At 48.6% G+C, this 14,199-nt stretch overlaps 3 protein-coding genes across 3 annotated transcripts; 1 reads left to right on the forward strand and 2 right to left on the reverse strand.

Moving 5' to 3' along the window:
• Positions 1 to 69: 69 nt before the first annotated feature.
• MYCFIDRAFT_71772 (uncharacterized protein) lies at positions 70 to 984 on the reverse strand (the record flags this gene model as incomplete). Its single annotated transcript, XM_007922142.1, has 3 exons — positions 70 to 327; positions 385 to 642; positions 703 to 984. The coding sequence occupies 3 exons, from the start codon at positions 982 to 984 to the stop codon at positions 70 to 72; spliced, it is 798 nt and encodes a 265-aa protein (XP_007920333.1).
• A 267-nt stretch (positions 985 to 1,251) lies between these two features.
• On the forward strand, positions 1,252 to 5,044 carry MYCFIDRAFT_185843 (uncharacterized protein; the record flags this gene model as incomplete). The annotated part of the gene is made up of 2 exons (XM_007923971.1): positions 1,252 to 4,327; positions 4,383 to 5,044. 2 exons carry the CDS (start codon positions 1,252 to 1,254, stop codon positions 5,042 to 5,044), a joined length of 3,738 nt encoding a protein of 1,245 aa, XP_007922162.1.
• A 3,772-nt stretch (positions 5,045 to 8,816) lies between these two features.
• Positions 8,817 to 9,641, reverse strand: MYCFIDRAFT_171025 (uncharacterized protein; the record flags this gene model as incomplete). The annotated part of the gene is made up of 7 exons (XM_007923972.1): positions 8,817 to 8,837; positions 8,904 to 9,073; positions 9,114 to 9,126; positions 9,165 to 9,189; positions 9,218 to 9,262; positions 9,294 to 9,569; positions 9,607 to 9,641. The coding sequence occupies 7 exons, from the start codon at positions 9,639 to 9,641 to the stop codon at positions 8,817 to 8,819; spliced, it is 585 nt and encodes a 194-aa protein (XP_007922163.1).
• Between the last annotated feature and the right edge of the window lie 4,558 nt (positions 9,642 to 14,199).

Here is a 14,199-nt window from a genome sequence, read left to right on the forward strand (position 1 = left end):
AAAGTCTTTCATGCTTTCGTATCCCTTCTCCATCATACCAACAATGCCGCTGTCAGAGTGGCGAGACATCTAGTAGCGCTTGCCGTCACGGAGGACGTCAGAGTACTCCTCAAGTGGGGAGCGGGTGAGCTTGGTCTCCTTCCAGAGGTTAGGAGTGAGGAAACCGTAGGTGTTGGTGATGGCAGTGAAGGTGGCCTTGAGGGTGTTCTCAAGGGTCTTGGTGCTGCCGGAGGAGGCGGTGTAGATGTCGCTGACACCAGCCAGCTGGAGCAGACGCTTGACAGCTGGAGATGCGACCAGGCCAGTACCGCGAGGAGCTGGGATGAGCTGAGAAGGCTGTTAGTATGGGGTATGGCAGAGAGATCAGAGGACGCTTGAACTTACCCGAACGGTAACGGAACCGCACTTGCCAGACTCCTTGACTGGAATGGAGTGAGGGTCACCAAGGTTGCTGCCCCAGTAACCACGACGAATTGGCACAACGGAGAGCTTGGCAATGATGATGGCAGCGCGAATAGCAGTTGCGACTTCCTTGGAGGTCTTGATACCGAGACCGATGTGTCCCTCGCTGTCACCGATGACGACGATGGCCTTGAATCGGGTACGCTGACCGGCACGGGTCTGCTTCTGAACTGGCTTGATCTGTAGGAATCACTGTCAATATGTCGTCGCAAGCATTGCAGAATGTAGTTGCAGCCTCACCTTCATGACCTCGTCCTTGAGCTTCGGCAGGAAGAAGTCGACGATCTGGTACTCCTTGACAGGGAGCGAATGCAGGTAGATCTCCTCCATGCTCTTGATCTTGCCGGCCTTCACGAGACGACCAAGCTTGGTGACTGGCTGCCACTCCTTCTCCTCGCTCTTTGCACCACGGCGGCCGCGTCCACGTCCACGTCCACGGCCTCTGTCACCGCCACGACCGCGGTCACCACCGAAGCCTCCACGGGCACCACCAGCTGGTGCGGCGCCGCCTCTGTCTGCCATTGTTGCTGTCTGTGTGTTGTCGTTGGGTGTTGAGGGATGCGGCTGCGACAGTGGGTGCGGTGCGGGATGCTCAGTGGCAGAGAAATGTTCAATTCGAGCTTGTCGAGATCGGCGTGGGCGGGGTCTTGGCGCCCGAGTGCCGACTTTTGTTGTGGTTCGGATGTTGCCGTTTGTTTTGATTCGAAAACATCACGACACGCCCACATCCACCAACGACATTGATAGACGATTAAACAACGGCGCGTTGTCGCATAGTTGCCAGCGGAAATGGACGACTTTGATAAGGAGAATGTCATGCCGGCGACGTCCAGCGACCCTCTCGCCCGCAGCAAGGGACTGTCGCCGTCACCAAAGAAGGCAAAGAAGGGCAGAAGTAAGAGTATCGGCCCAGGATCTCTCGAGGAACCAGCACCAGAGCCCAAGATCAGTGCAAGGGATAGGCGGAAATCAGCATTCATACCTGCAACCAAGAGTATCTTGTCAAAAAATGAAGACGCCGAACGAGCAGCGCGTCGTAAGACGATGGTCAATCGTCGCGTGTCTTTTGCGCCAGAAGCAACACTGCATACCTGGGACATTGTTATCGATACAGCCCAAGACCAAACAACGTCGACCGACTCGAACGACAGTACGCGACGCGCCTCAGGCTTCAATCGTGACTCCAGCTCTCCTGCCGCCAGCTCCGAGGTGGATGCTGCCCAGGAAGCGGAAGATAGGCAGTTGCTTTCTCCTCCAGAATCACAGCATGCTGGCAAGCAGCAAAAGAAGTCCAGGAGGAGCTCTGGTGTCCCGCCAATGAACTTCAACAACCCAGACGATGCCTTTACCACAGACGACTCCAGCGGAAGCGATGACTCAGGCAGCGATGAAGAGGCAGGCGAGGATGGGGATGAAGGAGACGCAGAGGGTGAATCAGACGATGGCGAGAGCACTGCCATGAGTCTTGACGTGGGCGATGCAACTATCCGATCTGAGGCTGCGAGCGAGGACAGCACGAGCTCAAGCCTGACTGCTCGATTACAGGCAGCTGCAGAGATGGCCGGCACAAGAGGCATCCAGTACGACGAATTTGGCGACGATGTTTCAATGGAGATTGCCGAGAACGAGGTCACAAACGCAATTCAACCTTGGATGCAGCAGAATCAGCTTGAGCGCATCGGGTCTGCTGGGCTCGATCAGGAAAATGTAAACCCATTCTCGCCTGCCTTCAAGGCCGAAGTGGTTGCGCAGCAGCATGACGAGAATGTCGAGGAAGAAGACATGAGCATGGATATGACTCGTGCAGTCGGTGGGATCATGAGAGCACCTCGCGTTGCACAACCCCAAAGTTCTCCTGCCGCCAGCGATGGCGATGGCACGATGGACTTGACGCAAGCAGTCGGAAAGATCACGGGCCAAAAGAGACGAAGATCAACCACAGACTCGGGTTCGCCGGCAGCCGCCCCTAAAGCACAGAGCAAGCGGAGACGATCTTCGGTCGCTCGCTCTTCGGTGGGTGACGAGACGATGGACCTTACCATAGCGTATGGCGGCATTCAAAACAATGGCTCGCCTGCGAAGCCAGATCGTAGGCGCAGCCTGAGATCACGCAGGTCTTCTGGCATGGTGTCTGACGCCAGCGACGCGACCATGGACATGACTATGGCAGTAGGAGGCATCAGATCAGCACCTCGCAACGTGCAAGATGAAAGCTTCAATGAGAATGAAGAGCTATCCATGGAGCTCACACACGTCCTTGGCGGCATTCGTGATGGAGTTACGCCTGCCGGAGGCACTCAAGTGGCAACTCCACAAGCAAAGTCACCTTCGCAAGGAGCAGCTAAAGTTACGCCAAAAGACCAAGAACGTTTCAAGAACACTCCAGATCTCGGAGCTAAGCAGCTTCTGATGCCTTTGCTACAGAAAGAGGCTCAGAAGACTGCTGAGAAGCCCAGTCCGATCAACAAAGCTCGACAATCGCTTTCACCAATGCGACTGTCAGCATCGCCCGCCAGACGGCAGTCCTCGAAGGAGTTAACCCCTACACAGAAGGGGCCTGTCTCAGCTCAAAAGCAGACAACATCGAGCGACGAAGCCTCGTATCCTGTGCTGCCTCCGGCTGAGGAACACAATTCGCCTGTTCGCACGCCGACATCGAGTCCAAAGCGAAGGCGGAGTCGAAGAAATCTTAGCAGTGAGCAGCGAAAGTTCGATCAGCAACACCAGATTCCGCAGCAGTCACCTATGGCCGACAAGCAGCAGCGATCATCGCCATTGAGGCACACTACCACAACGCCAGAAAGGCCGAGAAGCTCGGATGAATCAAAGAACCTCAATGATACCATTGGCATGATGGCAACGCCGAGGAAAGAGGCACTGAAGACTTTTACGCCAAAGAAGCAAACGCCAGCGAATCAGGCATCTCCGCTGAAGGCCATAACTCCACGAGGACGACCGACTGCGAGAAGCGCTGCTACCGTGCTGCCTTCACCTGTCAGACGTCTCAACGAGGATTTGAAATCTCTCAAGTCCCGAAACGAGAACATTGAGCCAGTGGGCCTGCAGGATTTTCTCAGCAAAGCCAACATTCGTTTCATGGATCTCACAACGACCAAGCGACGTCTGACCACGGCTGTGCCTCCATCTCAAGGCTCACAGGATGTCCAGGCCGAGAAAGTTGACCTCGAGAGTGGCGTTGTCGCTGCAGCGTGCACTATCCCCGAGCTCGAGCTCTATCAGCATGCCTGCCATGAACTCAAGCGCTTCACCAAGGAGGGCAAACGTGTGATTGGGGAACTGGAACAGGAGACGAGAAAGAACCAGCCTCCACTTCTTCAAGTATATATGAATGCTTCTCCAGACAAGAAAATGGTGCTCGATGCTGCCATGCGAGATATGAAGACCAATGCTCGCTTGAGGAGCAAGGAGATGTGGTATGCTTGGCGAAGTCAACTTCTGGAAGAGCTCATGGGCGGGCTGTCAAAAATAGGCGAGGGCCTGATCCAGGACGTCGAGATCTTAACACAGTCTGAAGAGGTTCTGGACGAAGCTTTGCCTCCTCTTGTCAAGCAGCATGAGGAGCTGCAACAGGAAGCAGACATTCTTGAAAAGAGTGCCAAGGAGATACCAGAGGAGGACAAGGCGCAGCTCAACGAAGTACGAGAAAACCTTGTCGATATCAACAATACTGTGGCGGAGAAACGCAGGCTTCTCAACGACCTTCGTAGGAAAGTGGAAGAGCAGGACAACCTCGCCGAGCATCTTCAGGATAGCAAGCAGGAGCTGATGGCCGCTATACAAGAGTCCAACCGCGTTCGAGAAGCATGTCGAGGCGTTTCTATTGAAGAAGTCTGCAAGCTCAAAGGTAAGTCATGCAGAGGAGCAATACCAGAAGACATCTCACTAATAATCTATCACAGAATCTGTCGCCCGCCTCGAATCCGAATCAGGCTGGGCAATCACCTCCGCCTCCTCATCACCATCGACCATAACCATGACGTACCGCTCCCAAATCCAGCTCTTCTTCCACCCTCGAGCCTTCAACAACACCAACCCCAACAATCTCGGCCAATACCCCAACGCCCCAATCAGTCTGACCTACATCGACAACAAAAAGCAACCCCTAACCACAACCCTCCGCTTCTTCCTCCAACTCCTCCAAGCAAGCCTCCAAGCCATCCCCCAACACCAAACCAAAATCTCAGACCTCCTCTCCCTCGTCTCGAGTAGCTGGGACCAAACCACAGAAATCTCGGAAAGCGAGCGAAGACTCGGCCTCGAAACTCTCACAACATCCCGCATAACCAGCGACGAGGAAATGCAAGTCATCGCCGACGTCTTGTTACCGAACGTGCGGACGAAAGTCCGAGCTCGTTTCGAAATCTTTGCGAGCGTAAGTTTGGCGGCTATGCAGATGAAAGTTGTCGTGGAACCTAGAGTTGAGGTGGTTTATGGGGAACTCTATGATGAGAGGAATATGACAAAGTATTTGAAGGGTTTGGTGGGTGAGGGGTGGGATGAGGCTGTTAGAGGTATGTGGGGGAAGTTGGTTGCTAAGGGGGCGAAGGGGGAGAGGAAGTGAGTAGGTGATGAATGAGGGAGGGGAGGGAGGGTGGGTGGGTGGGTTGAGTGTGATTGATGAGTGAGTGTAGCCTTATGCAATAAGTGAATTTGCATTTGAGGATCAGAATCGGGTCTCCTCCATGCTGCGTCGGTCTTTGACTGTAATGTGTGTGTGATAGTACTTGCCTTTCTCTTTTCCTCGACGACGCTCGATGCTCGTCGTTCTGGAATCTAGTAACTTTCCCTCAGATCTTGCTTGAGCTTTTTGATCGAATCGATGTTCTTGAGACTGCACTGGTCTGCTTGAACGATCGTTCCCAGTCGTCCTTCGTATTTGTGAGGTACGGCCAAACGACGCTACAGTCCAGTTCAATTCGTCTGATCGGTCCTAGAAAAAAACTTCTTCTTTGACGTGTGAAGGCATACATACGGCTTTATCATGTTACTTTCTTTCCCGAGAAATATACTGACGGTTTGTTGTTCACGAAACATCACTTCTCTTCGCGGGGTTGCGGGTAGTCGTTTCTCGATATCACTAAAATTCCGTCTTTGGGGAGCATGCGGTCTGTCATCGCGTTTGGGGTTAGGAGGTTTAAGGGATCTAGATGAGTAAGGGGCTTTTTTGTTTCCGGCAAGGTTAAGTCGGAATCTATATATATATACAGAACTAGTAGTCTTGTTACTCAACTTGATCACCTCCCGTCACAGTTCTTTGGCCTAAAATTTTGTTGCCGGAGGGAGTGTTTTTGTCGGTTCGGGGTGAAGCAACAAGTGGGGGATCTCGGTTGCTGATGTTGTTGTTTTTTTGTTGTTAGTGTGGGAATTGAATGGGACTTTTCGTTTCTTGAGGTCGCTGGATTGATTCAAATGATCGGCCTTGTGCTCATCAACATCGTCGTCTTCTGGCGATTCGAAGAGAACTCAAACTTCGTCCAACGTAGTGGCGAAACGATCGACTTCCCTGTCGAGTGCCATTTCGTCGGCTTCCGTCGCTGAACGCAGATCTCGCACGGTGATTAAGAGATGTCGGCACGCGGCTCTTTAACGATCCTTTGAAGTTTGAATAGTCCCATCGTTCGGCGTTCCGTATGAAAAGACCATGGTTGTTGGTATTGGTAATTGGTATACAATATGTACTGTACCAAGCACGTTAAATTAGAACTGCAAGCATCTTGTAAACCCACGCGGGCTTCTCGAAGAAATGTTGTTGGGGGCGGTGCTTCCCTAGTATCCGGGGTTGCGTCAGTCCACTTCACCCCTCGCCCCAGCTCAGCGGGGTGAAGTGTCTGACGGAACCCTAGATATTGTTGTAGGGCGAAAACCCTCCGTACCACAACAAGCTTATCCTATCATTGAATATCGAAGCATGGCTCTTGGCTCTTGGCCCTTGGCCCTTGGCTCTTGGCTCTTGGCCACTTTGACCAGTTCGCATGCAGGTGCCCGCCTAACCGTCTTTGCCGAAAGTTGATGATCCATATACTGGCACACGAGCGGAGCTCTACCAACATCATGCGAGCTTAGGCTAGTGGAAAGCACGATAGGGGTAGCAATTACTGCAAGCGGGCACCTCATGCCTTTGAAAAGAATGGACTTCCGTGCGAGCAAGTGCGTGGGAATAAAACTGAATTGTTGCACATTGTGATTGTCCGCTGGATCAATGATTATCCGAAACATAGACGGAAGGAGCTTTCCGATGGTTGTCGGCGCTTCGTCCCTGGGCCTGCCGTGAGGTCCTAGCATCGTTCGATTTGTAAGTTGTTCCTGGCTGAGTTATAGTGAAGCTTCCATCCTCACGAATCCTCATGGGTATTATATAACGCTTCTCGTACGCCATGATCATTTCATTTCAGATATGGAATCAGTCATAATAGGAAGGCATTATCCAAGAAAGAACCTTCTTCAGGGGCATCGGCGTCGAATGGCGGTGGTCGGAGGTCGAACTTCCGCAGACATGGCTAGGAGCAAGGCTGCTCCTTCGGCAGATCCATCTTGCGGAGATTTGTCCTTTCCTGGCACCCAACATGTTGCATGCTTGCCTGTGATGACAGGCACGAGTCGTTGTGTGACAGATGCCAAAGCTGCAGCAAACACCCAACATTGCCGCTTTATTATTATTGGGTTCCAAGTGGCAAGGATACATCGGTTCGATCAGGCAATGCGCTAGATGACAACGATATCCATCGTTGTGTGTCCGGGTATGAGTGTCCAGGAAGCTCGCACTCACTCCGAGCTGAGAGTCGGGCCGCGTATGAGGAGAGGTTGGTTGTGCCAAGACTGAGACGCATCCCGCGCTTGTCAATTGATATTTTGGGGCCAATTTGGACGTAATTCGTCGGCAGGTGAACGTGTCGCCCGTCGAGGGTAGTAGTGTACGTTGTACGAGTGGCTCCTCTGGTGGTCAGCGCTACGAATAGCGAAAAAAAAAAGCTGGGGCACGCACGGTGGCGTAACCGGCTAACTGCCGATCAGGCTGCCCTGGCGAGGGTTGTCAACATAGACCCTAGTGCTGTTTGGTGGTGGTGCTGGTGCTGGTCGTCACCCTTGATCAAGCGGCGAGGTGGACGCCAAACTTCTATGCGAAAGACTTATCAAAGATGTCACGTGACATGTGCAAGCCTGGACTGCTTCGATCAATCAGGCTGACTGCAACGCATATGCTAATCTGCAGTGTCGCAGTTGTCACACACTCCCTTTGGATTGCACGTCTGTCTTGTGCAAAATTTTGGTAGCGCATGTCTTCCCTTCCGAATCGTCGTGTCGTGTCATGGTCAGATACGATCGGGCCTGGTTCATCAGGATCTGCGAGAGATTTGAACTTTGCCGCGGAATCCTTGCAAATTTCCATCTCCCTCGCAGCTTACTCATCCAGCAAGGTATCTTTGCCCAGCGCCTGGCCGTGATTAACATTTGAAGCTAGACCGTCAGCTCATGAACGAAGACATGCATTGTTGCCGCACGGTTGAATTGTTTGAAGCTGATCAGACGTGGAGCCGCTTATTGATCAGCATTATTATTGGTGATACGCAAGACAGCATATCAGCAAAGGCCACAGCCGACACTCGAGGAAGGAAAGAAACAAGTTCCGGTATCCGCTCGCGCAGGATTCGGGCGTGGAGAGTGCCAAGATGGATCCACGATCCGCTGCTGACTTTCATCTGCGATACGTGATGACTACTGAGCCGACTCCAACGAGAAGAAGAAGAATAATAATAGCATCATCGGATGGGTCAGAGCAACCAATGGTTTGTATAAATCAAGCTTTTCTTGAGTGTGGTCAAGCAAAGATGCCGACTGCTGAGAGTGGTTTCGATTGGTAGGTAGGTAGGTAGGGGCAGGGCTGGGCTGTGACAGTTGCCACGCCGCTTCGAGGCACAACGCTTCGTCGAATGTTCTGTATCTGTTGGCGATGTGGTCCCGAGAAGCCTTGATTGGCCGTGCGACGATTCTGTACAAGTCCAATGTGCAATCCCATGAAATACGCCAGCTGAAGCCTGACTACTGCTGCAGTTGTTGTTGCAAGCGACTGTACAAATCAAGGCAGTCAAATGTAGCTGGGTATAGGATCAGCGCCGAGCCTCTAGTACCAAAGCAGAGCCTGCTCCGAGGGCGACTAGGGAAGTTAGGGAAGGCCTGTGGAAGTTATTACAGTACGATTAAGCGAGATGGCGGACGGCGGTGATCCCTGAAAACGGGATCTAACTGGTTAAAGCTAGCGTACTGCCTAAAGCAATTATCCGTACCTTTAAAAAGCTCACGTCTAACGCTTTCAAGCTAGCTGCCGTTTACGGGGATTACCCCCGTCCGCCATCTCGCTTAATCGGGGTGTACTACAGTAGTATGTATAGCGGAGGACAGACCGAGGGCCTAATTTGATGCACGCTAAGGCGAGTGGAGTGCATGACTGATGGAGGAAAAGAGGATGACAAAGAGATATCAACTGGACTCACTACTACTTGGCTCAGCTCGCAACGTCTCGCATCGGCCTGCGGGCATTCGATAATGATATCAGGAGCCTCGGTACAGGAAACAATGAATGGGTGAAGTGTCACTGATCATCACATTATTACCTGCCACCTGCCACCTGCCACCTTTTAGAGCTTCCTACACTCGTGCAAGCAAACCAAAGCAGGAAAGAGCACATGGCGGAGCGTCCCAACACAAGGGCTTGTTGTTGTGTATGTGTGCTTACGACGTGCCCTTCAGTGTATACCAGGGAGGCCACGCTGCACAACGGCCGCTTGAAGCGACACGTGGCACATGCTGTCCACTACTGTACTGTCGGTAGATAGGCGTCGCAGTGCGGCGCGGCGTCGATCGTATCATGGTAGTCATTCTGGTAGTGACAGTAGTGCACCGCTCTGTCGGTTCGGTTCTGCTGTGCTGTGCTGCTGCGGAGACGGCTGACTAAACGCCACGCCTGGCCTGGCCTCGTATACGACATGTACCGACGACGCATGTAGTGGGCGGCGTGTGCGGTACGGTACTCGCTACAATAATAATGAATTCTCAACGACCAGCAGCTGCGCATCTCTCTGACATGCACCCTGGCGCTCGAAGCGCTTGCAGTACCGGGTCTGCCACTGTGCCACTGTGCCAGGTGCATATCGATCATGCATTGTGCTGCGCTGTGAGGAGGGTTATGTCAGCAGGTAGATAGGGTGGTGGTCAATCAGTGTAGTATTCGATAGAGCTCTAAGAGGAGAGGGAGGAAGGCAGGCCAGTTGGCCTAACGCTAAGCGCTAAGCCCTGCCTGAGGCATTAGGACCCTGGCCTCACTCGGCCTAGTTACATACTAATCACGTATAGCCTCTAATATACGCTTCCCTTCTAAAGGCCGCGCCCTCGTAGCCTGTCTATATCCTACGACCTCTATTGCCGCTAACTTAGTAAGTCTAATAAGCTGCTTAGCCCGCGCTAAATTAAATACTTAACTACCTAATTATATAACTATATTAAACCTTACCTTCTAACACAATATCTAACTCTAACTACGCTATCCTTATATATAATAAAGTAGAGGGATATAAAGCTATAAGAATTAAGGGCTATCGACTAATTATAATACGAGCGCGCCTACCCTACTATAATAGGTAGGCGTACGAGGTATTATAGTACTGCCTCCGTTCTAAGTAATATCGTTCCGAGTTCTCTACGTCTACTCTAAAAGACCTAGAAATGTCCGCTCCGAGGGTTTGTCCGTTCCGAGGGTTGTTCTTATTATTACGAGGACTATTATTTACTATCGTAGTTTTACTAGCCTAAATTAGTTAGGTTTAGCAGCCTTTAAGTGTTAACTAATTATATCTTTTTAAAAAACTCAGTTCTTCTAGTTTCTATAGGTAAAGGCTGTTATAAGTGCAGTAGTAGAGGTTCGCTTTGCTTAGAGGGTTAGATAGATCGAGGAGTAACCTATTGTTCGCAAGATCGACCCCGGCTAGCTTAGCTCTATAGTTTTGCCCTTAGTTAGTCTATTAGCCGCTTAATCTTTTAGGCGGCTTAAAGTTTTAACTTAGCCTTAAAGTTTTAATTAAACCTTTAATAGGTTCAATCTTTTAACTTAGTTAGTATAGTGCTTTAGGCTCGTAGTATAGGTAAGGTTAGCAATAGTAGCGAGTAGGTAATGCTAACAACAGCGGCGCTAGTCGTCTTAGCGCTAACTTTACCTTGCTTCTAATTTCCTTCTTCGACTAATAGCAACTCGGTAATACCGTTACTAATATAGCTGTGCCCTTCCTTTCTTAAATAGCAATATACTCCGCAATACTATTACTAATATAGCCGCGCCGGCCGCTAGTATACTGCTAGCTCGTAGCGCGATACTATTATCTTCGATAGGATAAAGAAATAAAAGGGGGACCTAATACTAGGAGGAGGCCCTATAGGGCGTATTAGTAAAGAGGTAGAGCCCTTAAAAGAGCATGCGATTAGTTAACGCGTTATAGCGCGCTTATTAATACTCGGTGCGCGTTTACTATAGTAGTATAGTCTTATTGTCCTAGTTTGCCGGCCTCTAATTAGTTAGCTAATAGCACCCTAGGGGTAGCATTATTCCTAAGCCTTAGTAACATTACGAGCTTTTAGCCTTCTTCTTATTCTTTACGCTAGTCTAATACTTATCTAATAACTCGGTTATGTCCTTAAAGGAACTTTCAGCTTCCTATAAGTCCTATTTAGGTAAATAGCCTTGCTATCTTAATAGGTACTCCTTCTTGCCTTACCTAGTCCGATGCTTTAGGATACGTTCTATAGACTATAGCTCTTTACCGTCGGCTAGTATCTCTTTATATTTAGCAGGGGCTTCTTTAGGGCCTCCGCGGTAGTAGTATAGTTTAAGGAGGGAGATATAGAAGGTGTTATAGATAGTGTAGTGTAGTAGGAGCTATAACTAATAGGCCTAGCTATTGCCCTTCGGTTCTCGGATTCGGAATAGGCTAATGTATCTTAGTGTAAGCTTGGGCCTTGTTTTGCTGTTAGGTAACGGGTGTTTGCGGATACGGAGGTTCTTAGTACTTAGTATAACTATATCGCCTTGCTTGAAAGTTATTAGCGTATAGTGTTTGTTATAGTAGGCCTTCTAATATGCCTAGGCCTTTGCTAGTTTGTTAGCTAACTTAGCGTAAATCTCTCGCATCTTTTAAACCCTCTTAATAGCCGCTAGCGTCTTAGGTGTTAGTACTTAACGCGCTTCCCTTTCCTTACGCTCGGCCTCGAGCGAGGTAAATAGATCTTATAGTAAGGCGGCGTTCTAGCCTATTATAGCTATATATAGTGAAACCTTAGTAGATAAGTGTATACTGTTGTTATATACGAATTCTGTAGGCTATAGGAGGTTAACCTAGTCGTTAGGGTTCTCGTTAATATAACTGCGTAGGTACTGCTATAGGGTAGCATTTTGCCTCTCGGTCTAACTATCTGTTTGTAGATAGAATGCTATAGACAAGCGATACTTAAGTCTTAGCTGCAGGCAAATCTCACTCTAATAGTAAGATATAAATATCGAGCCTCGGTTAGAGACTATCCCCTTAGGGGTTCCCTAATAGCTATAGAAGATATTATTCTACAGTGATTTAGCTAAGTTAATAGCTGTCTAATCCTTCCTAGTAGGGATATAACGAGCGCCCTTAGTAAATCGGTCTACGACAACTAGGATAGCATTATATATATCCTTGCTGCCCCTACGCTTAGTAGGCGGGAGGCCTATAATAAAATCCATTATAAGCTTAGCAAATAGCTTCTTTAGGATAGGGAGTAAAGACAACTCGCTAAATAGTAAGTGCTTTAGTGCTTTAACTCGTTAACATACGGTATACGTGTTTACGTAGTCCTTTATATCCCGCTTACTATTTAGCTAGTAGTATATACGCGATAGTAACTCGTACGACCTCTCTATACTATAGTAACTAGCAAGCTTACTATTATAGTGTCGCTTAAGAAGCTCTTATCGGATCGAATGCTCGGTAGGGACATAGAGCCTGCCCTTATAGCGCAAATAGCTATTAGTATCAATCGACTAATTCTTGCTAGATCTAGTCTTGCGGCCACTTCTAAGCTAATCTATACGAGCCGTAGCAAAGGCGTCCCTCTACTAAGTACGTAATAGCTTATCTATAAATGCTCGGCTATTACCGTCTGCAAGTTCGCTTAATAGCACCCTCGCTATCTTACGTAGTACGCACTATATATATCTAGTAGTACTAGCAGCCGGATTAACTGCATTAGTACTATCGCTATTACTATATATAGCGATATCGACTAGGGAGTTATTATAACTTCTCCTATCTGTGTCCTTAATACGTACTATTAGTATAGTAAGAGCATTAATATGCTTTAAGCCGTCGCGGAGTCTAGTAAGCCGCTTATCCTACGCCTGCCTTACTATAAGGTCTATAGCAATCTTATACTATAGGGTTGGAAACAACGAATTAATAGATTAGGTTTCGCCGTCGTAATTAGGTCGCCTCGATAGGCTATTAGTAGGGTTGCTTACGCCTAGCCGATATAATATATTAAAATCAAACCTAGCGAGGTAGACGGCCTATCTAGCCTGTCGACCTATAACCCTAGTAACCTTCGTAATTCTACGGAGGTTGTTATAGTCCGTATAGACCTAAATAGTGTACTAGGTACTATCGAGATAGTAGCGCTAGTACTTAAAGGCCTCGATAATAGCTAAGAGCTCTTACTCGTAGGTCTCGTAGCGACGTTCTATATTAATTATCTTCCTTAAGAAGAAGGCAATCGGGTGCTAATAATAGTCTTTATTAGACTACTAAGACATAATAGCTAAAACAGCAAACTGCGAAGCGTTAGTCTTAATACGAATTAGTTTACTTAGTACGAAATAGTGTAGTAAGGGGACTTTAGTAAAGCGTTACTTTAGACCGTTAAAAGCGGCTTGTGCTCTATTAGTCTATTTGAACTCTCTAGATAGGTTAGCCTTAGTTTTAGTAAGTTCAGTTATAGGCATTATATGCCGTAAATAGCTCTTAATAAAGCGACGATAGAAATTAGCGAAGCCGAGGAATAACTATAGCTCCTTAATTAACGTAGGAATAGGCTATTTAGTAATGGTTTTAATCCGATTAGGATTAGCCTTAACACCCTTAGTTAATACGAGGAAGCTAAGGAATAATACCTCTTTAGTAGCAAAGGTGTATTTAGAAGGTTTGCAATATAGTCTATAGGCTTGTAGGCGGTCGAGGACCTTACGGACTATAGCCTAGTACTCCGCAATATTAGGGGAGTGTATATAAACTAGGATGTTATCTAGGTAAACTATATAGAGGTAATCTAATAGGCCTAATAGGGCCCGATTAATATAGGACTAGAATGTAGTAGGGGCATTAGCTAGCCTAAATAGCATAACTAAGTACTCGAAATAGCTATAGCGAGTACGAAAGGCTATCTTCTATTTATCGCCCTTACGAATACAGATGCGGTAATAGGCGTCCTTAATATCTAATATAGTATAGTAGTAGGTACTAGAAAGGCGATCGAGGGTCTTATTAATAAGAGGAAGTAGACAGCGGTCTTTAATAGTAATAGCATTAAGCCTACGATAATCGATATAGAGACGTAGGCTACTGTCCTTCTTTAGTACGAATAGGATAGGGGCACTAGCAGGGCTATTACTATATCGAATTCGACTATTAGCTAGGTTTTCCTCTAGGTACT

This window comes from Pseudocercospora fijiensis (assembly GCF_000340215.1).
Source record: "Pseudocercospora fijiensis CIRAD86 unplaced genomic scaffold MYCFIscaffold_1, whole genome shotgun sequence".
Taxonomy (NCBI): domain Eukaryota; kingdom Fungi; phylum Ascomycota; class Dothideomycetes; order Mycosphaerellales; family Mycosphaerellaceae; genus Pseudocercospora; species Pseudocercospora fijiensis.